This window comes from Fringilla coelebs (assembly GCF_963513975.1).
Source record: "Fringilla coelebs genome assembly, chromosome: 1".
Taxonomy (NCBI): domain Eukaryota; kingdom Metazoa; phylum Chordata; class Aves; order Passeriformes; family Fringillidae; genus Fringilla; species Fringilla coelebs.
Window position 1 is genome coordinate 115644767 of NC_140028.1, and position 27734 is coordinate 115672500.

Below are 27734 nucleotides of genomic sequence, written 5' to 3' on the forward strand. Positions count from 1 at the left end.
GTAACTGTCCTAAATTAAATATAACTGTTGGGAGAAATTTAACTTCCATACATTCTGTGAATGAGTTCTTGTTTTCCAAATTCTTTCTGTTTTCAGTGCAAGGCTAGGCTCATTTTTCACAAAAACTTAACAAGGAAATATGAAGGATTTTTTTGATTGATGCTGTATATTTTTGAGTGACTGACTGTCAAAGAGAAAAGGGAGGTAAACCTATTTTGGAAATGTCGAGCATGACCACATAGCCTTAATAGTAGGGTAGGAAGCATTTATAAAACTAGATGCATTCAAGATATAACCCATAATACAGTCTAGTTCTAGAGGTCTCTGATGAAAGTTTGAAGGAGACTTAAGTGACCCTGAGATGGAACAGAAATAGAAGAAAAAGTGCTTACACTATGAGGAGTTCCTACAAATATAGTCTCTGTCCTCAGAGAAGGGCAAAATACTCTTTCTTAGCAACTAACAGCAGAAAAAGTTTTATTCTTGATTGTGGTTTATCCGTTCATCTTTGGCATTGTCTGAAATATTATAATTCTTTCATTTAGTGTGCTAATTACTTGTTCAGTTTGTGAACTATTTCAACATTTATAGTTTTTGCCCTAAAACTTCAACCTAACTCATTTTTCCTCATCTTGTATTTGTATGGGTGGTGATTAATATTCCTGTCTTATGGGATCCTCTTAATAGGACCTTTCTTCACTGTGTCAATTTAATTTTGAATTTAATCTTTTTCTCTGATGTGCTTTCTGTCCCTTCATTCTTAATTAATATGTCAGTTTATGCTGCATTCTACCATCCAATTGTTAATGAAACTAATGAAAAATATTGGATAGAGGGCACATCCCAATACAGCCTGTTAATACATATTTCTCATTTGGAGAAATAATTGACAGTTAGAGCTTGGTCAGCTTTCTCATAACTTAAGCATAATTCTCATAGAAGTTTCACTTAGAGTATTTTTTACACAATTTGCATGGGAAAAAAAGAGAAAATTGGGTCAAATGGCTTTCAAAATTAGTGTATGGTTTTCTTCTCTCCATAAGGCCCTTGCCATTTTCAAAAGATGTTTTTGCATGACTGTTTTTGACAGTCCATATTGGGTCTAATTCATCCTCCTGATATATTTTAGGTACAAAACTTAATTATTTGGTATTTTTCCACAAATTGAAATTAAACTAGATTGCCTGTAACTCCATATTTACCCATAGTTTGCTCAGTCCTAGCTTTTTTTAGACAAGCTTTTCATTTGCCCTCTCCTAGTTTTCTTACAGTTTAGCTGCCCTCTTAGAATTCTCAAAGAAAACTGGCAACTCAGACTGCTGGATTGCTTGGGGTTTTTTTTGTTTGTTGGCTGTTTTTTGTTTGTTTCTGCTGTTGTTTTGTTTGGTTGGGTTTTTTAACCATTCCAGAGCTTTGTTGTCATCAGACAGCAAATAATCTTGTGTTTGTACCCTAAGAGTGTTGCGTAAAGGTCAAATTCATCCTGACTCCAATATTATTCCCAACTGTTATTTATGGACCTTGTAGTGAAGAACTGAAATGAAACTGCAGACGTTTTTTTCCTTGTAATATTGAGACAAACAAGTTGTGATGATAAGGAGAGCTAATGGAATATGAGCAAGTGGAAAAGCTCAGCTCAACTACTTCTGTAGTTTTTCAGCAAGGGAAGGAGCGTTTTGTGCTTTTGCTAAGAAGGAGTTCTCAGATTAAGCGGCATACATGGGATTGCTGTAGTGTTGTGAATATTACTAATTATATTTTCACCATATAAATATTCTCTCTATATGGACTGAGCCTGATTAAAACTTATTTGTGCCTCCCATGTGATGGCAATGCAAATCCCTATAGGTTCACTATAGAACTCCCCACAGGTTTATTTATTGCCTTTCAAGCCTGCTTTTGTTGTTGGTGCAGGGATGGGCTGAAGATCCTCCAGGGCCAAGGGGTGACTTGCTCAGGTCCACAATCCTTCACAAGTTTGGAGGGCTCAGAGCAAGGGATATGAGTCTTATAAAGAGACTAGTAGCAGTGTGAAAACTGCTCTAAATCCCCTTGCAGTGCGCACTTGTGCAGTTTTGCTGTGCCTGGACTGTCTCAGCTGGAGAAGATGCCTTGCTTCAGACAAGTGCCTGTTTCAAAAATGCCAGTCCCATCGTAAGCTTCAGAGTCTGCACTAAGTGCTTTGGGGAAAAGCTCCTGTGTTTTCAAAGCCCTCATTTGAATGTCCCACTGTAAAAGGGACATGGGAAATTCAGGGTCCTTTCTCTCCAGTTGTTAATTTTTCCCATGTGAATTAGGTCAATTATTGAAGCAAACGAGCATAATGTTTGTTTAAATGGGGAGATTAATTCAATGTCTGGTTCCCTAGTGCTTTGCATTTTCCTGGCTATTTCTCTTTTTCAAGACTGGTTTTCTTAGTTTTTGTAAAAAAGACAAGTATGTGTTTGTGCTTAGTATATAAATTTTTCCTTGCTGAGCAAGTTTGCAAGAAGCAGTTCAGTTTCTGGCAAGGTAAAGATGAGGTTCTAAGGTGAGTCAGAGCTCCATGACTGCTGCATTTTGTTACATAAACAGCACAAATTGCATGAATACAGGAACATTCCATTGGGTGAAGTCATGAAGAATGTGGGCAACTTCAGCAAGCTTCTGAGTATTTTTTACTCCAAGTATTTAGCTGAATTTATGAATTTTCTGCTGATACAGATGCAGTATACTGCTCCCTTCACAGAGTGACAGGCTGAATGTTGTCTATGCTGAAAGTGTCCTTGGAACACCTGATTTCTGTTCCAGAAAACATGTATGAATGCAGAAAACCTTCAAATTACTAAAAAATCCTTCATAACAATCAAAAAGAAAAAAAAAAGTGATACATTAAAATCTGCCTTGTTAGAAGTTTTCTACAAAATTCTGCGTTTGGATGTAGTTCCTTCAAATAAGACAATATACACTGAAACCACCATTATCAATCCTAAATATCCACTTGCTTCTTTTAGATGTAATCTTGGTGATGCATTTCTTAATAGCAGAAAACAACAAACTTGAGGAATAACAAAACCTGGATTATGAACATGCCTTTCATTTTCTTGTGACAAGTGACACACATTAGAATGCATATATGAACGAAAATTGCTTTGTGCAAAAATATGGATGTTAGTGTTCTTTCTCTTCATGTCTTAAACTTTGCTAAGGTCAAAAAAAAGACTGAGATACTACATGAAATTTGATTAATAATTTGATTTGTTTGTAATCTATTAATAAATTCTTGAGAGCTTTCCAACACCTACCTGTATTTTAGTACAGGGAACTCAATTTTGCCCATGTAATTTTTTCTTACAGTTCTTTGGAAAATTTCCACTTTCTTATTTGCATGTGTATGTCCACAGTTTTCCTTTCTACACCTTAATGGGTGTGAACATTTCTCAGTGAGATGCTCTCCTCAGAACTATGACAGTGCTGCATGCTGCCCATTGAGAAATCCTCCTCCACAAATTAAAATGTAGTAAATTAGGAAATTGTGGCAAATTATAATTACATTGTAATTATGAATAGGACTGAAAAAGAAGATTTTTTTCTGATGTAGGACCAACTAAGTATTCCTTAGAGGCACTAAGTTATTAACATGCTAATGATTTTTTTTTTTTTTTAAATTCTGACCAAGTTGTAGCCAGCATGAAAATTGCCAGCATTGACATTCAAAAGAGTTTTTGAATTGCTAAGTGGAAAATTGAAGAGAAAATGATCTTTTACAGTAGAGTGGATCTTTGATTAAATGTTATATGCAATCACCAGTTTTCCCTAAAAAAGTTGTGGGGTGTAGCACACTTCAGGAAATATTGTTCTAGTACAAATTTTATGCTCCTTATGTGAATATGTTTTATGGGAACACGGGGAATATTGTACTCTGTGGATCACTATTCTCACTTTAATATCACTTCATGTTCTCTCAAAAAGAGGAAGAACTGTGTATAATTGCCAGCAAGACGAACAATGCAACCCAGACTTATGTCTCAAGTAACCATATTATTTTCAGTAAAAGAGTCAGGAGCTTGAATGAAACAACCAAACAAACTCTTGGTTGCAGGAGAACTCATGTCCCACCTATAGCTGCAGGATTATAGTGTGAAATACAGTTAAATATTCCCAAAGTTTACTAATAGCTTGCTTTTGTCACAGATTTAATATGATTTCATTTGAATTTATGATTTGAGAGAAGAACAGCTCTTGATTTTTTTGATTGTTGGCAAATAATTACTGGAAACGCCTACTAAAAGGGCAGAAAAGGTCCCCTTGCTTGTCATGATCCATAAAATCTACAATGCCAGGGCAGAGGATGAAATATCTGTCCTTGAAACTTCCTGCTAGAATACTCTTTGTGGTCACGAAGATGCATAAAATGAATGTTATGATTGCTGTTGTTGACATAGAAGAATTGCTGTTTACTAAGGTATGTTGGATGTCTTTAACATGTGAACAATATGGCTTACATTTATTTTGCTTCTTTTTGGCAGCCAGTAGTGTGGATTTAATATGTTTTAAATCAAATTTCTGGATTCAGAGCAAGTTCATTAAGGGCTTTGATAATGAAATATTAGAACAAGCGAATTGCATTTCGACATGAATTAAGGCAAGCACAAGTTTAACAAGGTTCATGAACTGGACTGAATTTATTAGGCTTTCCTTATCTTCTCTTTTATGTTATTAATTGAAAGAATATGCAAATCAAATAACAACTCAGAGGATGTGAACCTGTAGAAATTAAAGATAAATACATGATGGACCAAAGTCCTGAGTTTCATTTTCTGAAGAGGGTTGATGTTCACTAGTTCTGGGCTTTTCCCCTGTGATCTGTTTTGAGATTTTCACATATCCAGTAAAATTTGGTTACTGAATTCTAGGTGAAGAATTACATAAACTTTGGGATATGGAGCTGTTGAAAAAGTGCCTTTGTTCCTCAGTCCTTGCCTATGAGCTGTATTTCTGTTATAAAAAAAAAAAGAGTTAGGAAGCTGGCATGTCAGACTGTCCACTTGCTGCCATAAATCCATGTCCCTCTCTTCTCACTCTTTCCCAGGAGATTCGGACTTTATGCCTGTGCTAGGAAACCTGCATGTCATCCTCTTCTGTCAAGCTTAACAGTATTTGAAGCAGTCCCTCTAGAAGTGAGCAGAGATGCTATTTTTGTACAAGATCATGCTAAGTTCAGGGGTGGTATTGATTTATGTGTTGTTTAGACAATACACACTGGAAATACTGCATACAAATACAACTAAGATGAGACTAATTCAACTTCTTTACTAGAGTACAAACAATAAGCATTCATTTATAAAAGTAACTTCATTTCTATTGAAGGCCTAAAGTTACTCAAACGGGAAACTCCTGATGGCATTGTTATTGCTAGGATATACTCTGTGTATGTGTGGGAGTGTGTGTTGCTCTCTGGTGGATGGCATTGACAGCCCTGGGAGCGGAGTTCAGTGCACCATGGAAATGATGGAGAGGTCAGGGAATGATTCATCCATGCTCAGCTCCTGCCTGGGGCTGCAGTGGTGCCTGGCGGGGAGGGACTGACGCATGGGCGCTGCAGATCGCGGTTCCCGTCGCGCACCAGACACCGATTTGTTCCAGCAGGAATTCTGGTTAGTCTCTCTGCACACTGCTTTTAGTTTTCAAATATTAAGGTTGTCCTTTCAATAGGTCTGCCTGAGCTAACAAATCCTGATTTTAACTTTTGTTCCTGTGCGGGCCACAGAGGTTTTCTACGTTCTCTGTGCTTGCCGAGATGAATGCAGTTGTCCCTCAGCTGGGTTAAGGAACATCACAAAAATTTAGTCCATCCCAAACAGGAAACAATATTTTCCTGAATTTAACCAGTGAAACAAAATCCAGGGAAAGAGTCTAGAAGGAATAAATAAACTAGTTTTTAAATTTTGAACCCTAATTCTCATGGAAAAGCATTTCCTGTCAAATATCTGTACTCAATCTATTACTCAAATGTAACTAAATGTTCACTTTTTGGGTAATTCTTAAATGTTTAGAAAGATGCATCTTCCTGCTGCCTGCAAAATCTTTCCTACACTGTTTTGGTAATTGCATTCAGCTGCTTTGGAAAATATTACATGTTCAAAGCATGAAACAAATATTGACTAATTAATTGAATAATTTGAAGAACAAAAGTATACTTCCAGCAATGCAGAAGACTGTGCTTAGCACATAATAGAATAGCGATACATGGATTTCTTTGTCTTTAGCAGATTTAGAAGATGTATTGTATCATGTGAATACATTTGAGTAAATGTGTTAATCTGATAATTTCACATTTATAATGACTGGACTTAAATGCCACAAAATGGCCAGCAGTGTCATGATTTTTTAAAAAGTCCATGTGACTACTGAAAATACTTGCATGTTTTCCTTATCTAATGATGTTTTTATGATGGAATAGTACTTTAGTTATTGTACAGTGGTTGCTGATTTTAGAAATTGCAGAAATACTCATATAAGTTAGACCAAAGCAATCAACAGAGTATACTAATTGCATTGTTAATTGTCTTTGGTTTTTAGGCTCAGTTTGGGCATAATTTTAAATATCTTGTCCCTTTAGAAAAGATATTATAAAAAAATACAACCAAGATGTCAAAGCTTTAGCAATGACCTATAAAATTTCCCTTCAGCACATACAGACACTATACAGAATAATACTAGTCATAGCAATTATTCAGCAGTTTCTTGAGAAAGACCACTGAAATTGAGCAGATCACATTTTCATCGGAGTTTCCTTTTCTGTCACACTTTCAATTTCTAAAATATCATATCCAAAATTGAAACATTAGCCTTTATCTAAGCAATTGCCCTTTGTGTTTGGGGCATTCCTATGTTTTTTTGCTCTTCTTATAAAAAAAGCATTAGATTACAGCAATCATGAAATTATTTGCCAATTCTCTGGGCTATTTGTGGTATTTTTTCCTGCTGAATTCTCAAATGGCAGAAAATCAAATCATCTTCTAATGTATTTTCTCTTTAAATAGCAAACAAAAGGGAACAAGAGGCTATGAAAAATGCTGCCTCACACTAGACATAATGTGATGCTAATAAATATCCCTCTGATATTCAAATAACAGAAGTTTTATTTTTCAGTTTTCTTTTAATCTGCAATAATCTCGGAGAAATAAAGTTGTGTGAAAAAGGAAAAGAAGCAGAGAAGAGGAGGGTTGGAAAGAAAGCTGAGAAATTGTCTGTTAATGTTAGTGTTAGAATCTGTGCTAAGTTCAGACACGTAGCATGAATTCAAGTTTCACTTGGCAACTGCATGACTGAATAAAGTTTTTTTGTCCTGATGCAGACAGGAATTCTACAAGATTTACAGACACAGTAAAAGGCTTTTAACAAGGTTGCTGCTGTCAGCACTGTTTTTCTATAAGGTATTTTTTTCGAGCTCCTGCAGGTAATAAAGAAAATATAATAGTGCATGTTTCTAATTTTCCCAACTTCACTGCTATTTGCAACGCTAAAATGTAGCTGTGTTCTACATCTTGCTCTTATAGTCTAGTATTTAATTCAATTTAAAATATTTCTGCAATATTTGTAATTTCAGAAAGATTTGGTTTCTTTTGTGTCTCTGTAGGCAGTCTTTCCAATCCATTTTCTTTTTTTATATGATGCATGTTTCCTTCGGTGTATTTTAGGAAAATAATACCTTTTGCAATGGCAATGAAAGATCTTTGGGCTTCATAGTAATGCAATTTTAGCTGAATATTCTTTTGATGCTGCTTCTTTTGTGCCTCTGATGCTGATACAAAATTTGAGGTTATGAATATGTCTTAATAAGGCTGTTCATCTTTAAAGAGGGAACCTTCTTTATGATGAAGAGATTCTGTGGTGAAAAGTTCTGTGTAATGAATGTGCTTGAAGAAGGGGGATTGTATCTCACAGTACGGGAGCAGTTGGGGTTGTTGCAGTAATTGGAAGCATGATGGGACAGGACTGCTCTGCAGCTTAATGTAAATAGTCACCTCCAGAAGAGGAACTGAGAGGAAGCTTGAACTAAGTTCTCCAGGAACAAAGCTGTCTTTGCAGTACTTTATGGGGAAGTTTATGAGAGTGATTAGCAGCACTGAGTTGGGACAAACAAATCATCTTAGTGGAAATTACGTCAAAGTAGAGTGAGGAACAAATGTGAAAGTGAGTGTGAAAACAAATATGAGATACTAATGATGTTTGGTGTGTTGCATAGCTAAGGGCATTACTTTAGCTAAAAATGTGGACTGCATGTTGTGGTCAATATTAATGGAGAGCTGCTTAGAGAGAAGAAATCAGAATGAAAATGAGGATCTGCAAGGAGACAGAACACAAGACTATCAGGAAAATATGAGTTTTGACTTCATGAATTTCCTGAAGGTCAGTCTTATGATGCTGTCCTTTCTGTTTATTCCTTGGCATAATCTTGCAATGTGGTTTAAAGTTCTCAGTATCCAACAATGTACTCAGTTACTGTTATTAAAATGGACACCAGAGCCCTTACCAAGCTAACATTTACAACATCAAAGAGGATTTCCTTTAGTTTCATTACAAATATTTAAATACTTATCAATCTCACTCTATTATCTCTATATCTCCCCCCTTTTTAAAATTTTTTCTTTCTTTTCTTCACTGATGAACTAGTGGTAGAGTGGCTTCTTGTTCCATATTGTGAAAACGGAAAGGTCTTCCATGCATGCTCAGAAATGTGACTGTTTATGGAGGTAGGTAACATTAGCAAATGGCTTTCCACAGGCTGTCTGCTTCTTCCATTACTTGTGCAAGTTAGTGGAGCCCAAAAGTTCATATCTGAAGGGTGAATTCTGCAAAGTCAGCATGAGAGGAAAGTTTAGGGTTGGAATAAATTGGTTGTGGTACTGACTGTGGACACTTGCCTGTAATCAAGCACGCACAAAGCGGCCAGCACATGGCATTCAGGTGCCCAGCATATGGCAATAACGTGGCAAACATGCATCAGGCACGTGCCTGGCACATGTCATTCACCTGCCAGTCATTCACCTGGCACACCACATTCACACACCTACATCTGGCAATCATGAGCCTGACACTTTAGTACAGAACAAAATTTGAAATGTACTGACTGAGTGTTGCTTGGGCTGTAGGGCTCAGAGCTGTTGCTTGTTTTTCTCATTATCATTTAAGTTTGTGCAAGGAAATTTGAAAAATCGTCATCACTTTGTTTGATTAATTCTTCAGTAAATGAAGACCCTTGCAGAAATGCTTGATATAAGAAGTATCCAGTATAGATGATCACTGCTTTGGTTTCTGTATGAATTCCCCTTGTGATGAAAGTTTCAGAATTTGCTGAAGCAGCAAAAAATTGATAATGTGGAATGAAGTTCAGTCAATGAAGAGTGATAAGCATAGTGATCAATAAGTGAGTGATTTGTGACAAGCAGTTGATGACAGTGAGTGTGTGTTGGTTCCAGATGTGTTTGCTGTAGGAGCAAGGCATGCTGAAATGGATAACACTGCTATGCTGCAAGGTAAGCCATTCCCATTTTCTTCCTGACAGTTAAAGTTGATTAAAAATGGCATTATTTGGCTCGATTTAAATACTGCTAAGTAAAATAATGAGGATTTTGTCTAAACTAGGGAAATGAGAGATAGGATGGAGTAGTCTCTTGTGTGCAGTGGCTTTGGGGAAGGTCACTTGTTCAGTTATTTGGTTTTAGGCTGTGGTTTTGATGGCTTTGCTTACATGCAGTGTTCTCTCTTCATATGCCTCCGTGGCAAACAAAATGAAAATGTGACAAGGATTTCAAATGGACAGCCATTAAAATGAAGCCAAAGTAAATGAATAGGTATTGGGAGAGTAATTTTTTTTAACTTGGTTGCCCATAATTCAATAGTTTTTTGTCTGTCAAAGAAACTTCTCAGGGAAGAAACAATATGTAGGTTTACGACTGAAGTAGCAATTTGGCATTGTTTGGATGTTATTGCCTTATAGAGCTTCTCTTATTGCTCACATATACACTATTAGTTAAATGAGCTTTGTCAGCTGGGCACTCAACAATGAAGTTTTAGCTATTGCAATTTTTGTACTTTTTAATCATTAAAAGTTTCCCTTTTCTGATTTTTGTCTTAGAAATTCTTACTCATGCAGGTAATCCCATTAAAATTCACTGAGACTGCTAGTCAGGTAGTCTGGGTCTAAATTAATAAAGGAATCTCATTTCTATTCTTCTACAGTACAGGTATATAAAACACTGAAAGTGCTTTAAGTGTTCTTTAACCCAAGCAGTAAAAGATACCATAAATTTAAAATGTGACAGTTTCTATAATATGTAGCAAGAACAGCACAAATTATGGTGACTGCTGAGATGCTGAAATTACTATGAATTTCCTTTCATTAGAAGGAAAATGAGGATCTGATTCTGCTTTTCTTGCACTGTTTTTATGCCAGTGTTACGACGTTGAGATCAGTGGCTGTCAACCTAACTTGCATCTGTGTAGTATATATGTATAAAAAAAAATATATATATAAAAAATAAATATTTATATATTTACATCTTGCCATTTGAGAAAAACTGATCCAGTTAGGTTTCTGGGTTTTTTAGTGGAATGAGCACCATGTCGTAAAACTCTGTCAATAGCTAAAGGTCACTCCTACCATTGCATTTAACTTTTCTCTAGCTTCTCTAAAAAGCTCATTTTGATCAAAGTTATGCACATATCCAGTGACCTGCAGTGTTTTAAATTATGAGGTGAGTTAGAGAAGATAATTCTGAGGAAAAAACCTTGAAATATCAGGCAGTTTAATATTTTGTCAAGTATTCTTAACTTTTGCCATAAAATTATTTTTCATAATGAGTTAATCTTGAAAATTTCATATATATTTTATCAATAGTCTTAAATGACTTTTACTGCTAACAAACATTTTAATGAAAAGTTGAGTCATCATTCTTTAAAAATAAGAAGTTGAGCAAATCCCAGGGATTTTTATAAAGTTGTTCTGTGTATAATTGAGTTTATAAGCTGCTTCATCTGAATCAGCATGCCTGAAGGGAGAAACTTCATAGGTCTTCCAGGGCTTTGAATCCTACCATGCTTGACTTCTCAGGGCTTTTCAGCATGTTCAGCCTACCTGACCAGTTGAGAGATGTTGCAGATGGCCAGCAGAGCTAGAAAGATTTTCCTCACTCAGCAGCAGTTTTTTTTGCAGATCACAGTGGCTGAGCAAAGCGCTCAGGCTGCCTAAAAGCAGCAGCTCAGGGTCTGTGCTGTGAGCACTTGCTGCAGAGAAGTGCTGCTGTGAAGGTCTCTCAGAGAAAGCTGGAAGTCATCAGCTATTTTACCTTCTTTGTATATGTGCTTGATGTCATTCCCGTGCTTTCCATGATTCTTTTTCAGAAATATATCCAATCATGGGAGGATGTTTCAGAAAAAACCATTGATTTTTAACTATTAGCAGTGCATGCCATATAAAGCCCAACAAAAAAAATAACATGGTGGTGGAATCCTGAAGGTGGTGGTCCAACACAACTTTGCATGGAAAAGATATATAATAATGCACAGATTTCTGCAAAACTGGGAAAAAACTTTCCTATTTTGGAAGCTTTTTTTGTATTTTATCATTAGTAAGGCACTGTCATTGATTAATGTGTTCAGTGAACTCCTGGGCCTCTCTGAAAGGCTTTAAGTTTTGGAAGATGCTCCTGGACTATGCTGTACAATCAGTAATTTCAAACAGGGCCTGACTTTTAGAAGCAAAGTTGAGCAGCAGTTCCTGCTTTGGAGGGGAGGTATGGGCTTGCATTCTCTAGTGTGTCCATGGTTTCCTGCTTTCCATACTTTTATTGTGGAACTGTATATGTCCAAATTCCAAATAGGTAATGTATTTCAGAGATCTTGCATCAGTAAACACTTACAGAAATAATTTCAAACCTTCCTCTTAGCTTAAAAGCTATTTGCCTTATAAAAAATATAAGCAAATTTTCCCTAATATGCCCTGCCTTCATTTTCCACACAATTCAGCAGAGGAGTGAATTACACTCGTGGGAAAGTAATGCAAGGGAAAAGCTAGTGCCATAAATATCTCATTGCCCAGGACGTCCTCTTAGGTCCTGATATTTTATGATGCATTTTCCTGAATGTGCACTGGCACACACACTCACCCTGTGGGATTATAGCAGTCGTGCCTTGAAAATATATTTACATTCACTAATAGTGAATCACCTGAATTTATCCCAAATAAAAAATAAATCATCCCGCTTTCTGTATTCAGTAATTAGATTCCTTTTGCACATTTTTATTTTTGATGCATAAGCGTTTCTATAAATGGATTACATCTGGGTACTGTGATGAAAAGGTTATTAGAAATGTGACACAGACAGATAGTCCTTGTGTTAAAATAAGTCCCCAGTGGCAAAAGCGAAGCTCTACATCGGCCTCGTGTGACTGTAACAAAAGATTTTAGCTGCTGCTCTGGGACACTCTGTCATCCCAAGGAAAACATAAATAGGTCCAGGTCCCACAATTTGTCTTTCAGATTTTTTTACCAATGCATGTCCAGGATAGTCTGATTTGCTGGCATTATTTTTAGATCCCTAGTACTGATGAAGAGATTCAGATAAATGTATAGTTGACAAGCAGAAACATTCTATCAGGCTTGGAGACAATAGCAAAGGCATTGTCTGTCAAGCCGTGATGGAGAATATGCTTTTTAAGTTCCACACAATATGTTTATACTTCTCAGCTAAAATTGTAACACCTACCCCAAAAAGCACATGCTGTAAAGTAGCAGAAATTGTGTTCATATTACCATGAATGCAGGGGTGAATGCAGTATTTAAAGAAAATGCAATCCAGAGGTTTGAGAGTAAGATAAGCAGCAATAACTTTCACAAGCACTTGCAGAAACATCTGCTAACATTTCCAAACACAACAGACTTTCACCTTGATGTGTTTGCATTGCTTGGAAAATGATCTGGTCTCCATTAAATTCAACACTAAATGGCCCAGTGGGTGTAATGAAGCAATAACATAATAAAAAAAAAAATCCCTATACTTGTAAATGTTGCCAGAGCTATCTGAATGTTTTATAATGAGCAGATAATCTGAAAAAAAAGATTCCTGCTGTGAAAGTATAAATGATAAGATTCAACCATAAGACTTTTTCCTCAAGTTTTTTAACAGAGTATTTTAGCAATGCATATAGAGAAAAGCAGAAGTAGAACTTTGTGTTTGATTTAGAAATATTTTCTAAAGGGAGCACTGATTGAAGCACTAAAATTGCTCTGTTTTGGTCTCCTATGGTTTTTGCGTTTTCAAGGTCTTTTGTTTAAAAATATCCACACAGCAATTCCCTAAAAGAAAATTATAACAAAATGGAGAGGGAGATTGTCTTTTGGATATTTTTATACGTGGTAAACATTGCTATTTGCTAGGACCTTAGAAGGTTTGAAAATTCAAACCATAGAACTTTGAAAATATTTGGAAATTGTCTTTCAAATACACCAAAGAATAATTTCTAAAATTTCTTAGATTAAAAAAAAAAAAAGAAGGAAAACCCCACATATTTATGGCATTTCTTTTGAACTGAAAACAAAAAAAAAATCTTATTTTTAGTTATCTCTTGTTTGTAGCCTTTAATTTCCTCTCCCTCATTGTTACTACATTTATTCCCAGTTTATTTCATTTCATGTCTAATGGCTGCATTTTTTTGTGTATAACAAAGATTTTAGGGGTTGAACTGTCTTTCTAAAAATTATTATTCTTTATTTTGCAATGTTTGGGTTTCTTTGTGGAAAGTGGTGGTTTATTTTTTTAAACAGAATTCCCACAGAGCTTATTCATGTGGCTTGCCTCTTTAATTCTCTTCCTGTTTCATTTTGTGGATGTGTTTTCATCAGCATATTGCCAAAATACTTATTTCTGAAATACTTAATCACAAAAGGGGAAAAAAAGGTGCCTGTGTATCCAAAGATATAACCTATCAGCAAACTTGTCACAAACACTAACTCAAACTTAATTTTTAAAATTGCCTACTTGGATACAGTGGTAGTGATTGTATTGGAGTGTTAAAAATGGAACTTTCTCGTCTGCAAAAACGAGCTGCTCGTTATGCCCAAACAGCTGTTCATGCTCTTGCTTTCTGCTGAGATAAAGTTTTGATTGGATATTTAGGTACTGGGAAAACTAAAGATATTTGAGGTGGAAAATGGCACTTATAGGAATGACAGGTTGTAGGCTGATTTCACATATGGGAGTTGGTCCAGAGAGTCTGTAAAAAGTGATTTTTATCTTTGAAATCAAAAGTAATATTCTTGTATCAGCAGCAGTGGGGTCAGCAGGACCAGGATAGGGATTGTCCCCCTGAACTGGGCACTGGTGAGGGCACACCTCAAATCCTGTGTTCAGTTTTGGGGCCCTCACTGCAAGAGGGACATTGGGCTGCTTGGGGTGTCTCCAGAGAACGGCAGTGAAGCTGGTAAAGGGTCTGGAGCACAAATCTCATGAGGAGCGGCTGAGGGAGCTGGGAGTTTTTTAGTATAGAGAAAAGGAGGCTCAGGACCCTCTCATTCTCTGCAGATACCTGACAGGAGGGTGTGGCCAGGTGGGGGTCGGTCTCTTCTCACTGGAAATAAGCGATAGATGTGCTCAAGTTGCGTTGGCAGAGGTTTAGACTGGATATTTGGAAAAATTTCTTCAACAAACGGGTGATCAGGCAGTTATACACCCTGCCTAGGAAACTGGTAGAGTTGCCAGTCCTGGGGATATTTAACAGACGTGTGGATGTGGCTCTTGGGAACATGGTTTAGTGGTGGACTTGGCAGTGCTGGGCTAACAGCTGGACTTGAAGATCTTAAAGATCTGTATCAACCTAAAAGGTTCTATTATTATAATTCCCTATTCTATTTTTTCCCTTCCCTTTAAAGCCTTTTCTGACTGCCTACCTTCTCAGAAATATTGCTAAACCCAAGGTTTTGTCCAGCAGAGGCAGCCAGAATTGCAGTTGGATGTTTCTGTCCTTTTTGCTTGAGCTCGGACAACTCTGACTACCATTGACAGGAGTTTTGAGTTTCGAGGCTGTGAGCACAATTTCGTATATCAAGAATATGGACTAAAATCAAGAATATGGACTAAAATAATGCACTTCAGGTTGCTTGACAGCAACAAATTATCTTGGTAGGCAGAGCCTGCACAGCTTTGCTCACTCTACCATTTGTCATGCTAATTACTGCCTCAGGTGCAAGGTCTGTACCAAGATATACTGCTGGTGGAGAGGGAAGTGACGAAACACGAGCTGCTCACTTAACCTGCATGGGAGGACACACATAACTGAACCTGTGTCTTTTTCTGGCCCTCTTTTATGCAGAAATCTTTGTTTTCACAAGGACTGTTTCTGAAAACAGATTGAATAGAAAGCAAATGAGGGAGTTTTCATGGCTTGTAAGTCATCACTGTAGTGCTTCTCAGATTTTAGAAGCTGATGTTTGCAAATTAATTACTTGGCCTTTAAATAGTTCCAAACCACCCAAAGTGCTCCATTATGTTAGCGCAGGCTTGAGAAATATATATGTATTACTAGCTAATTGAATAACATATGGTGTTGATTAGTGCTTAGCTCTTTTTATAGAACTCAATTAAAAAACTGACTGCAGTATATTTTCAGACTATGAGATGTCTGTTAGTTGCTTCTGGCACGAGAGAACTGCTGAACCAAGAAACGATGAACTTTTTCTGCTTAGTCCATCTGTAAGTTCCTTTAGGATCTCTTGGTGCACGTGGCTGTGATGGGAGCTAGGCTGGGGTTTGTTCATTTGCTGCAGTATTGAAATGCAGCCTTTCCTGAAAGATTTGAGTGCTCTCCCGGCAGAGCAAAACAAAAGCCCAGGCTTTTATTTTCTGTGCTATTGCTTAAGGTATACAAATATACAATGAGCCTGTTTCAAATGGATAAGTATCTATTCTTATAGGGTTCAGTTTGCACAGAAGCATTTCTTGGGAGGAGTCCTAGGACAGAGACATAAAATTATAAAGCACTCCAACCCCAAATAATGTCAATCTCATTTCACCTCATTCCCCCTCAGCAATAAACATGTGTGGAAAACGTGACTTTATTTCATTTGCTTGATGCAGTTTTTGCTTTAGAGATTATTTTCCTCTTAGACTTCACAAAAACACCTGAGATGATGATGATTATGAGCTTCTTATTATTCCCATGGATGATTGAAGTGGTGTAGCAGCTAGCAGCAGTGATCAGACTGGTTGGAGCTGGTAGGATGCAGAGAAACAGTAAACAAGAAAATAAGATGTTTCCCTCCCTGACTTTTCTTGCCCCCCCTGCTAGGACGCCTCTTTTATTCTACTTTGTGAGGAATTTTTAAAGAGAAAATTTGGTAAATACAGACTTTAAATGTGATTAGATCTGAGCTGTATTAGGCACACGGCAAGAAGAGACACTGAGTTTTATCCACAGTTTTATCACTGACTATTAATTTAGCTCTTGGGTGTTTGACCTGATGAAATCTTCCTCAATTTCTAGAAACAAGTGATTATTCTTGCTACTAAAACTCATCCTAGAAAAGACTTCCTACAGTGTAAAATTACTTAATGCATATATTTCCCAGATTTTCACATCAAATTTTATTGTATTATGTGCTATTTGGTATTTAAATTTAATCAGAAAGGCTCAGAAAGAAGGAGACCCTGAGCAATCGATTGGTTTCTAAAAAGCATTTCAGAACCCGGTAGAATCCCGTTCCATAGTAGCTCTTCCACTGAAATGGCATTCATCCATCTGTCCATCCATCCAGAGAAAGCAGACGAGTCCTGCAGTGCATCCTGAAGGTTATGAGGTCATGTGGGAGGGATCTGTGTTCCAGAGATGCAGTGCTTTCCCCGTCACCGCTCTGCTGCTCAGTCCCTTTTGTTGCGCGTTCGCTCTGCCGCAGCCGCGATGTGCAGAACGCGCCATTCATGACCTCGGTCGCTCTGGGCTCTAAACCAGGAGCAGGTGCAGCCGCCACCAAAACCGGAAAGCTGCAGTGTTGGGATCATCCAGTGATAATGGGGGGCTGGAGGAAGCCAAGGATATTTTATTTTTGTGTTCCTCATCCTTCCCCCAGGCTACCCTGCCCCCACCGTCCGTGTTTAAAATAGACGGCAGTATGATGATTTTAGGCTTCTCCCAGGAATACATTACTAGAGCTAGCCTTTTATTCAGTGAGCTCAATTAAAGGTTGCAAAGGCAAGTTAGCACTCATGGACTTTTTGGTAAAGGCATCACAAGTGCCCAATGCATCAGGGAGCTTCAAGGAGCATAATGTAAATAAGAAAACTTCAGCTCAGAGATACCAGTTTTCAGAAGGGTCCTGGCACATAGTTTCTCTCACAGAGTGAAGAAGATTCTTAAAAGCTTGATGCAAAAGTCACTGTGCTACAGTGACTTATGTGAACTGGTGATGTCTTATCACCGGAAAGATAGAACAACTATTTATGAAATTTGAAAAGATGAGAAGGTTCCAGTTATTACATGAGGGTGTAGCATTCCCCAAATATGTGAAAACTGACAAGATTAAGGTATTGATAAGTGATCAATCTCTCTCTTTTTTTTTTCCCCCTTTTTTTTCTTTTCTTTTTTAAACATTGCATTAACAGCAGTTTATTGAAAGCAGATGGTATCTCTCAATGTTTGTTGTTATGTGTTGATATCTCAGAAAATGAGCATTATTATTATTACCTGCGAAAATTCAGTCCTTTTAATGTTTGGAAAGACATTATCACAGGCAGAGCAACATTCTCCCCATCTAATTTGAGATTTACAGCATAGACATCTGCAAATGAAGAGAAATGTGTTTTTCTGACTACAAAACACCTGAGTTTGTGCTTTAGTCTGCTTCATAGTGAGATGACTCTGCATAGGGCTTCTTGGTGACATTTAAAGTGTCTAGGAATAGAGTCTGGGAATGAGTAACTGAGATGCAAACATCTGCATCTTTGATGACTGCTACTTGAATGTCTTCCACAGTTTTGAAAAGAAATATTAGAAATCCCAGAGTATTGTAATTAGCAGACTTTGTCCTTAATGCCTTGCCCATCTTTTCTATCCTTCAGCTATTCCAGGAATGTATTTATTGTAGCAACCTGTTGGGAAGTAGATACGCTTTAACATGTATAGAACCATAGGATGGTTTGGGTTGGAAGGGATCTTAAAGATCACCTAGTTCCAGCTATCCTGCCATAGGAAGGCAACCTTCCTAGGCCAAATTATGCAAAGCTCCATCCAACTTGGACTTGAACCTGTTCAAGGGTAGAGAGCCCACTTCTCTGGGTAACCTGTTCCAGTGCCTCACCACACTTAAAATGAGGCATTTTTTTCCCCTAATACCTAATCTAAACACATCCTCCTTCACCCTGAGGCCATTTCCCCTTGTTCTATCCCTGTAGGCCCTTGTGAAAAGTCCCTCCTCAGTTTTGTAAGCCCCTTCAGGTACTGGAAGGTTTCTCTAAGGTCACTCTGAAGCCTTCTCTTCTCCAGGCTGAGCTAAGTCATTCATCAATGGCAGGAGGTCTGCATTAAGTACGACAGACTTAGGTACACAGTGGGCTCTGGGATTCCTGTACTCTGTTGGCCTCTTCAATGTGCCCAACATGTTTAAGTATTATGTACACAGAGCCAAAGTCACAGTGATTGGTGCAGTTCTATACTGATAAGATGGTCTGGAAAGAGAACAATTAGTCCTAGTACAAATGAGATATATTTCCTTTCAATTTTCTCGAATAGAAAGAATGCCTTTGGCTTGCAGCTAAGAATGTAAGGATTGTTTTGGGGAGGGATGTGATTTCTAATCTCCTACTTTCAAGCACATTTTAGAAGATAAATCCCCAGGAAGTAGCTATGTTATCCAAGGCAGCAAACACCACAAATTGTAGTTCTGCTGGTTTTCCATATGGGATAGTTTTCTACTTCACAAAGCTATAATGTCATGCAAAGTTCATTTTACTGGTAAGCATCATTGAGCCAAAATTGAGTTCAGAGCCCCAGGGTAAATAAATGTAAGCATTTATCCAGAGTGCTATTTAAATTGGCATGAAATTTTGGGATCTTGGTTGCCTAGTTCACTCATTTCTAGTGCTCTGCAGGCTTCATTAGTGCCCCTAAAATTGAGAAGCTGGCTTTCTTTTATGGGGAAAATATAGTTCTCTGCAAAACTGATGACTTTAAAAGATATGTGACCAGTACAGTTGACATGAACTCCGTAATATAATGGCAGTGAAGGAGGGCTCCCATTAAATGCTTATCCACAATAAGACACCGATAAAAAATTAAAAATTGCTTTTAAAGTTAAGTTTTTTTAACCATATAATTTTCCAATAGGATGAAATAAGCATTCTTTTCCTTGCCAAACAAAATTGCTGCCTAAATGTTTTTACTCCAGAAAATGGCAGTATATAATGATGCATGCATGAGCTGAAGGCCTGTTGCTTTCATGAGTTAGACTGCATGTGTGTTGGTTTAAACACTGATGGATCTTTACAAGATTTTAAGGAATTTATTTTTTTCCCTGTTCATTTAAAAATACTATTTGGAGTGGTAAACTGTATTTTAAAAGTATGTCAGCATATTATATTCATATATCTCCCTCTTCTTCGTCACTTGCTATCTTTATTTACTTGTTCCTTAAGAAATATTGAATAAGAATGACTGAATGTTTTAATCAGAAACTGTTTCTGTTTTTTAAAAAAAAATCTTCACATTTTCACATTTTAATTTTTTTCTTAAATGGATTGTTTTGAGTACTGCCATGTAATGCTGGCTTTACAGGTGTAAAGGTTTGTAATATGTCCCTTTAGTCCTTTAGCAGTGTCATTATATATTCAGAAATCACTGTGTATCAGTAAAGAAAATGGTGTTGTGCTGTCATGTATTATATATTTCAGAAACTTCTGTTTTCCTAGTTGTTACCTAAACTCCAGTTATAAACTATCTCCTTCCTCCAGATTCGAGAGTGACATGGACATACACAAAATGGTATTGCAGCTCTAAGGATGTCACATGCTTTTCTAAGGAAAGCACATGGTAGATGTACAAATCACTCATTTCCAAGCTGGAATTTCCGTTATTATTTTATTGTGCCGTTATTGAGCGTGCATTTTGTAATTTTGTTTTCTGGAATGAGATTGTAATGCAAGACAGATTCTATATGCCCAAAATCAGACTTTAATGGATTACACTGTTTTGACTGGAATATTAGAAGGATGTAATAACATGCTAATACATTCTGTTAGGCTGCCAGCCTATGTGTTCAAATGTTTCAAAAGGAAAGAGTCATGCCTACACATAGCACACAATGTTTAATTTACTAGATTGTATTTCCTTACAAAGGTGTACATCTTGGTTGAAAAATCTGGGGTTTTTTATAGTAATCTTATGCCTATATGGCTAGCACTATAGGTCTAGAGATATATTGTTCTTGTAATTTTAAATTCACACTGCTCTCTAGTGGTGAATGCTTTCAATGCAATAGATTTTTAATATATATATACACATATATATACATATATATATTTATTTTTCTTTTTCATGTACAACATGTGTATAAAATGGGATTACTGAAATGTTAGTGGCATCTAGACAAATTTGGTAAAACTAGTTCTATTGTGAAAGCATTTTAATCATTATACTGCTTTGATTAAAGACTGAATTTACTGATTTAAAAATAGTTTAGACAGATGAATCTTTGGAGTGAACAAACTCCAGAAGGGCTGAGATGTTGATAGATTTATGCTTCTTCCTCAGGAGAAACATCCTCCTTCCGTTAGGAGAAATTTGTTATAGGTCTGCTATTGAAAAACATCAGGTTTTCTTCTAAGCTTCTACGGTCTCACAGTGTCTTTTGCTTTGGAATGAATTGTTTAGCCTGCTTTCTCATCTCTTGCTTTCAACAGCTACAATCCTAGATAAGAGCTGACTACACAGAAGCTGAAATAATACTGACAGATCTAGTTGAGTGAGGTTTAAATCTCCAGCAAGTGCAGAGGTCCTCTCAGACTTGAGTCTGTACTTTCTTAAATTAAATGGGGTTTAGTTAGCATAGAACACAATGCTAATTAGATATCAAGCAGATCTGAAAACTGATTTGAATATTGGTAGATTTTAGATTTGCTTCTTTAGATAAATTTGTTCTTGTGATTTGATTTGAAGGCAATAATTGTCTTCAAATCCTTGCGAGATCTGTCAAAAAAGTTAAGCTGATGAAATTTAAGGCATTTGAAGCTATCTGAAGAATGATTTGCAGCATTTTGTTGTAATCAGAGGCAAATCTGGAGGCTTGCTTTAGACACTGAAACTCTTCTGGATTTGGCATTAAAGACTCATTTTCTTGTGTAGCTGCAATAATCTTTTTTTGTCTCTAGGTTGATTGATTTGTCAATTAGAGACCAAATAGCATCATCGTATTTAAGGCTGCAGTAATTTTGTCACTCAAAGTATAGATTAGATTCTTTGTCTCGACCTTCATTTATTCACTAAGTCTGGGTGAACAAGCACTTTAAAGATTTATATGGTATATAAAGGTCTCATCAAAATGCTAAGTTGGTATAACATTTTGCATTCCTTGAATATAAAATTGGATTTGCAGTGCTCAGAGCATGTCTTTACCTGTGCCATCTCTGCTCACTTTTGATCATGGAAGCTCACAGTTACACTGGTTTCACTTGAAGTTCTGCTGATGGGATTATCTTCTCATTTCTGTAGTTGTTTCTGGCTGGTATTAGCTGAATCTAAGCTAACTATCCTTCAATTGTAATCCTGGGTGGTTAAGATAAGAAACAAATAACATGTTTATTTGTCTTTGAACTACTCTGAGAAAGTTATGAAGTTATTAGACTTGGGCTTGAAAGCAATCACAGGAAGTGGGGAGAGGATGACTGGGGCTGTTAAATAGCTAATAAACTCAAGGGTGAGGTCTGTGCATTTAAGCTTATGGAACTAATATATTAGTGGGGGGAGGTTCTTCTGTTAATTACACCTTCTCCCCCTTTTCTTCCATTGACTGAAGGGTTGTTTTATCTCACATTTTTTCTCATCTCCTGCAGTGTTTTTACCCTTTGTTAGATAAGTTATCACAGGAGGTGCTGCATTCACATCTGATGGTAGCTCAACTTTGGGCACTTGGCTGTGAAGTTAGTCAAGTTACGCAGAAGAACTGTAAAAGTTTAATGGAAACAAAATATATGACTGGAAATATAATGTTAAAATAGAAAATGAAAAAAAAAATTCTGCCTTTTAGTGGTGTGAGAATGTTGCAATCTTGTCTATATTATTTTGTGTCCTCATCAATTTTCTCTCATGTGTTTTTTTCTTCTCAGAAAATATGAAGAAGCCCTGGAGCCCTGATTTACCAGTTGATAACCAGTCATACAACTCAGATTTCACATCTCTCCCAGACCGGGAAGGTGAGAAAGAATTAGCACCTGATGGCTCTGAAGAAAAGAAGGAGAGAGAAAAGAAACACACCAATTTCACTTTGTGTAATGTCTGTAACATTCAGCTAAACTCTGCTGCTCAGGCGCAAATCCACTACAACGGCAAATCCCATCAGAAGAGGTTGAAACAGCTCAGCAATGGGAATCTCAAAAGTGATAATGGTAAGCATTATAATGTATACATCTTTGCCATGTTTTGATCTGAGAATTGCAGCAACATGCACTATCTTGATATATATGAATATAAACTTTGTTTTATTCAGACAACAAATACTTTGAAGTTAAAGCAAAGGCATTTGGTGACTTCAGAGTACTGGAGGTCATCCCTAGCATCTGGCAAATAGCTTAACATATACCATCTGTGTTATTACAAGAGTTTTCAGTTTATATTTTGTTTACATAATGATGTTGATTCAGATTCTTTCTCATTTCATTTACATTTTGATGGTTTTCAGCATAATCAGTGATAGTCCACATTTCACAGTCTACTAGAAAGGTTATCCTTGTTAGGGGCGTGCTTGCTTTTAACGAATGTAAGGTGGTTGTGAAATAAACAGAAACAAATACATTACACAGAAACACATTCCCAAACTCCTTTAACTTTAGCTTGCTTATTCTGGGTTCCACCCACAGCTAACATAAGTTTGTTTCAAGATCATGGCTGAATTGAAACAGAGATAGAACAAAACCTATTTTGACTTTGATCAATTTCATTGAGGAAAGCATTTCATAGTAGGAAACCCACTCTTAAATCATCACAGTGAATTGTGATCCCCAAAGAAAAACACATGTTGCTTTTTGTACTAAGGCAGATTAGATAATAGAGGCAAATGATGGTCCCTGAGAAGAAAAAACCAAATTACCATGTTGCAATTTTTTCAGTTTAATAACAGGTAGTACTCAACTTTGCTGTGCCATGTATAGGGTTGTACTGCATTCTTGTATCTGCTTCTGTGTACCATGTCAGAGAAATAATTGTCTTAATATGTTGTACTTGGGACTTTTAGACTTTCTTTCTCCATATTACATATGTTGCTTACTATTTTATACCTTGACTTGCTTCCTGCCCCACCTGCAGAAGGATATGCAAAGCTACAATTTTTAGATCGGACTTCATATTATTATTTTGATAGTCTCTGCTTTGTTCCCACATTAGGAGTGGGGAATAACATTGATATTTTGCCTAAGAATGTTGGATGAGAGTGCTTTTCTGTGTATGAGGTGTTGCTCATTTCTGTAAAACACAACAATAAAGCAAATAACACCCCCATAATATTCAACAATACAATTAAATTTGTCTTTGACAATGTTTGGAGTTCAGGCTTAGGAAAAAATGCTACTACCATTAGTAGGAGCTGTGGAAATGCATAAAGAAAGATTGATTTCCTAATTGATTAAAGGTGCAATGTGGTTATCCACAAATGCATTCTCCATTAAACCAAATAAACACAGACTAATTTATTGCTATCTTTGGTTAAGGAGGAATTGTTATTGTTATTATTAGCACAGCAATTTTGCTAATGATAGAAAGATTTTTTTCTGCAGTTCATTTTTCCATTTTAATCCATGATAATGAAAGAATTAGCAATTAAGCAATGCTGTAATTAATATCAAAGACCTTTAATCATGGTTCAACATTTATATTCTGGAGAGGCTCAAACTAGCAGTATAGCAGCATATTTCTTACTTCCTCCTTAAGTGTATTCTATGTTGTGTGTAGCTGCATCAATTTATAGTCAGAAAATAGCAGATTGACTATCTAGCTCTTTGTTTCAAAGTGCAATTATTTTCTGAGTTTATGCGAAACTTACGGATTTTCAAATCTGGCAGATCTTTGAATATCATCAAAAGTAGCACTCCAATGAGAAAATAATGTAGGGTAGATTACAAGGAAGGCATTTTTCACATCTCACCAAGTTCAGTTCTCTTCAACTGAGTGTTATAAATTAGAGAGACCAGTATAAAATATTTCTTGTAGAAGTTAGAACTGAATTAGAACTGAATATTTGAGTAACCATCCTCTCTGCACTTTGAATAGAGACACTCTTTGAGTGTTTTCTGATACAAGTATAAATCAGAACATGAGAGTCCTTTTACCATTATAGGTTTTGTCATAACTTGTATTTCTGAAATATGGGTCGTATTTTTCTGACAAATGATTGTTTTGTTGATGAGACCCCAGCAAGCCCAAGTGACATATGACCACGACTAAACAAAGGATGACTTGAGAATTTAATTTATCATGTACATGCAAATGGCACTTTTTGAAGATCATTGATCTGTTACACATGCACATTGTTTTCTCAATGAATGTCAGAAGGATATTTTATTTAAGAGAATGGTGTTTCTTGTGTGGAAGTCCAATTGTCACAAAAGACAGCTGTTGTGCTTGATGTCCACATTAGTGACATAATAATTCTAGAGACCACATTTTGCTGTAAATTAAAAGTATGTAAATGTTCTGCTTTATGCATTATCTTCTAAGGTTTTGTCATTATAGTTTCTCAGTATGTCTTGACATATGAATGAAGTATCTGTACAATGCACAAGGAAACTTAATTTCTAAATACAGTGTTTCACAAACTCTAATCTGTTGTATATGCCTTTGCACTGCTGGATGCTCACATGGAACTAACATACATGGAAAGGCTGGGAAAAATATTGGAGTTGTCATTTCTCATTTTGTTTCATCTCCAAATGAAGAGAATTATTCCCACGAAGCAGGATAGGTTTGTGTGTTCTGTATCACGAGGGGAGGATTGATTCATGAGAAACAAAAGCCCACGTCTTCTTCCAAAATAATTTGCAATGGACTGCTGAACAGAGGTAGGGTTCAGCTGTACTAGCATTTGACTGTGTAATTAGAGTTGTCATGCTACAGTCATCAACTTCCAGCTGTGTGAAGTAGCTTTTGTCTGTTGGACTTGAATAACAGAATATTTACTTTACTTGAATATCTCTGCCTAATTTCATCGGGTAAATTGCTTATGCACAAAGTCTGTTAGTATCTTCAAATCTATAATCAGTAAATAATGTGCATTATGGGGTTAAAAGCAGAGTTTCTTTGCTGCTCTGTTGGTATCTGGACTGTACTTGAATAACCAGATAAACTCTGAAAAGTTTTGTTAGTTGCTTATGTGTCTCTTTGGCAGCTTTACTGTGCCATACCCCTGTGGTTCCTTCCTGGGGCAGAGCAACCTCAGAACAGCACACTACAGCCACAAAAGGGATATGCACCCAATGTTTCTTGTGTCATTACTTGGTACAGTGATTTGTGATGACTTAACAGGATATAGTGAGGCATCAGCACTTCTGTTACTGAAACGTGCTTGGGAGCAACACAATTTTTTGTGCACCTTCCTCCTAATAATTGCCTTTAATGGCTCTTCAAAAGACTTCTCACACTTTCCTCATTACACCCTAGAAAATATTCTTCTTACTGGTGATTTTTTGTCTTTTCTGTTCTCATGCATGCAGTGGAAAGGTGACAAGAAAGTCAGTGGAGATTTTGAGTATGTTACGGGATTAAAAGGAGGGCAAGATGCAGTTCCTATCTGGTCTGCTGACATTGCACCACTTCTCATAAAACCTGCCTGGACACTGTGGGAAGAGGTGACCTCTTGTGGGAAGTTGTTTATTCTAACCAGCAGGAGCAAAACTCACAAAACTCACTGACAGAATGGAAAAATAACTGTGGATGCAAACATATAGCAGCACCAGTGAGAAAGCTGATGTTTCTAAAATTTTATGTAAACCAGAATTTCTTCTGTGCATCTTTTGTGTAAATTGCTGAATCATCATGAGTGAATGAGGCATGGTTAGGACAACACCTAAAACTGCTTTCCTCTGCAATACTTTTTACAATACATTAGAGAACCAGCGGGAAAATAATGAAGGAGGTGAGCAAAGTCACAAAATTAATAGAAATCCTTACTCTTTAAAAACTGTTTACTGGACCATTATTTTTTTGAAACATAGAAGGCTGTGAAGCATTTGGTGGTGGTTTATTTATCTAGCTTTCTAAACTCATAACCCCGACCAAAGTCTATCCAACTTAGTATGTTTTATTTACTTCTTTTAAACTAAATCCAACTACAACTCTTTTTCCACTAAAATTTCATTGAAGCAAAATTTTACTGTAGAGCCAACAAGGACATTGAGTACATGGAAAAAGGGAGCAAAAAAGTATCAGAATTTTCCACCTTGCTAATTTCAAAAAACAAATCCTTCAATTCAATACTTAATGTTTCTTTAGAATGAATAATGATTTTATTGTTATGGTAATGAATATTATGAAATATGCACTAAAAAGTGCATTTTATTCATTTTTCAACCTCACTCAGTAGTTGAATGTAGTTTCCTACAACAATGTTTGAGATGGCAGTTCCTTAAATCTACACAAAACATTTTTTGCACGTTGGTCAAAGAAAATGTTTAATCTTTTACAAGTTTACTTTTGCATCTAAATCCTTACTTTTTACCTATCTGCAGGTAGAAAATGCAGGTGATTTATCCAAACTGCTTGCAGAGTTCCTGTCCTTGCATTTTTGTGTTGCTGTTTATTTTCTGTCTCCATGCTGCTCTTGCATTTTACACCCCTGCTGTATGTTTTGTGATCAGGAAAACTGATAGCTTTGGGGTTGACACATTCTTACTTTTAGGTGGTAAGCCACCAAGTTAGGGCTTTCAGGGAAGTGGTGTCATCTTCTCTTTTTATTGTGTTAGCCCTCCTTTCAGAAGATAGGATTGGATGGGACATTGGAGAAAAGAGGTAGTCTTCAGACAAAGTATTTTTTCCTTCAGAATAGGTGATTTTCCATTAATTTTCTGGCAAGTATGAATTGTCAGATCAGCTTGAGACGTCCCTGGAAGTCACATATCTAGCAAACATTTTTTTTTTTAATGTCCTATTCTGATTCAGAGCTTCATGGCCAGTTAACAGTAAATCCAATATGTATTTTCCTCTGATTTTAAGCATCTAGTTTGTGGGTCATACATGCCAATATCTTGTAAAGCATCACAGCAGGTTCCTTCTGGGTATTTGTAATATCTCTCAAATGTCAAAGCTGGAGATTTCTGGACAAGTAGGACTGGCTAAGGGCAGTGTGTTGTCACTTCCATTGCTTCCAAATGTAAATCTTCCTCCTTATTTCAAAGCACTTGTCTATTTTCATCATATTCCTATTTCAGTCAGTGAACTATTAACAGTTTCTGATTTCAAGAGCACTTTTGCAAGCAATGTTTTTAAACCACCACTTGTATTTG

The 27734-nt window shown here is 36.6% G+C and overlaps 1 protein-coding gene across 1 annotated transcript in view; it reads left to right on the forward strand.

Moving 5' to 3' along the window:
• Positions 1–27734, forward strand: part of ZNF385D (zinc finger protein 385D) — a gene marked incomplete at its 5' end in the record, with an annotated part of 408829 nt that overhangs the window by 59978 nt on the left and 321117 nt on the right. Inside the window, one exon of the mRNA XM_084222785.1 lies at positions 22353–22631. Coding sequence (XP_084078911.1) covers positions 22353–22631 — 279 coding nt within the window. The remainder of the gene's footprint in view (positions 1–22352; positions 22632–27734) is intronic.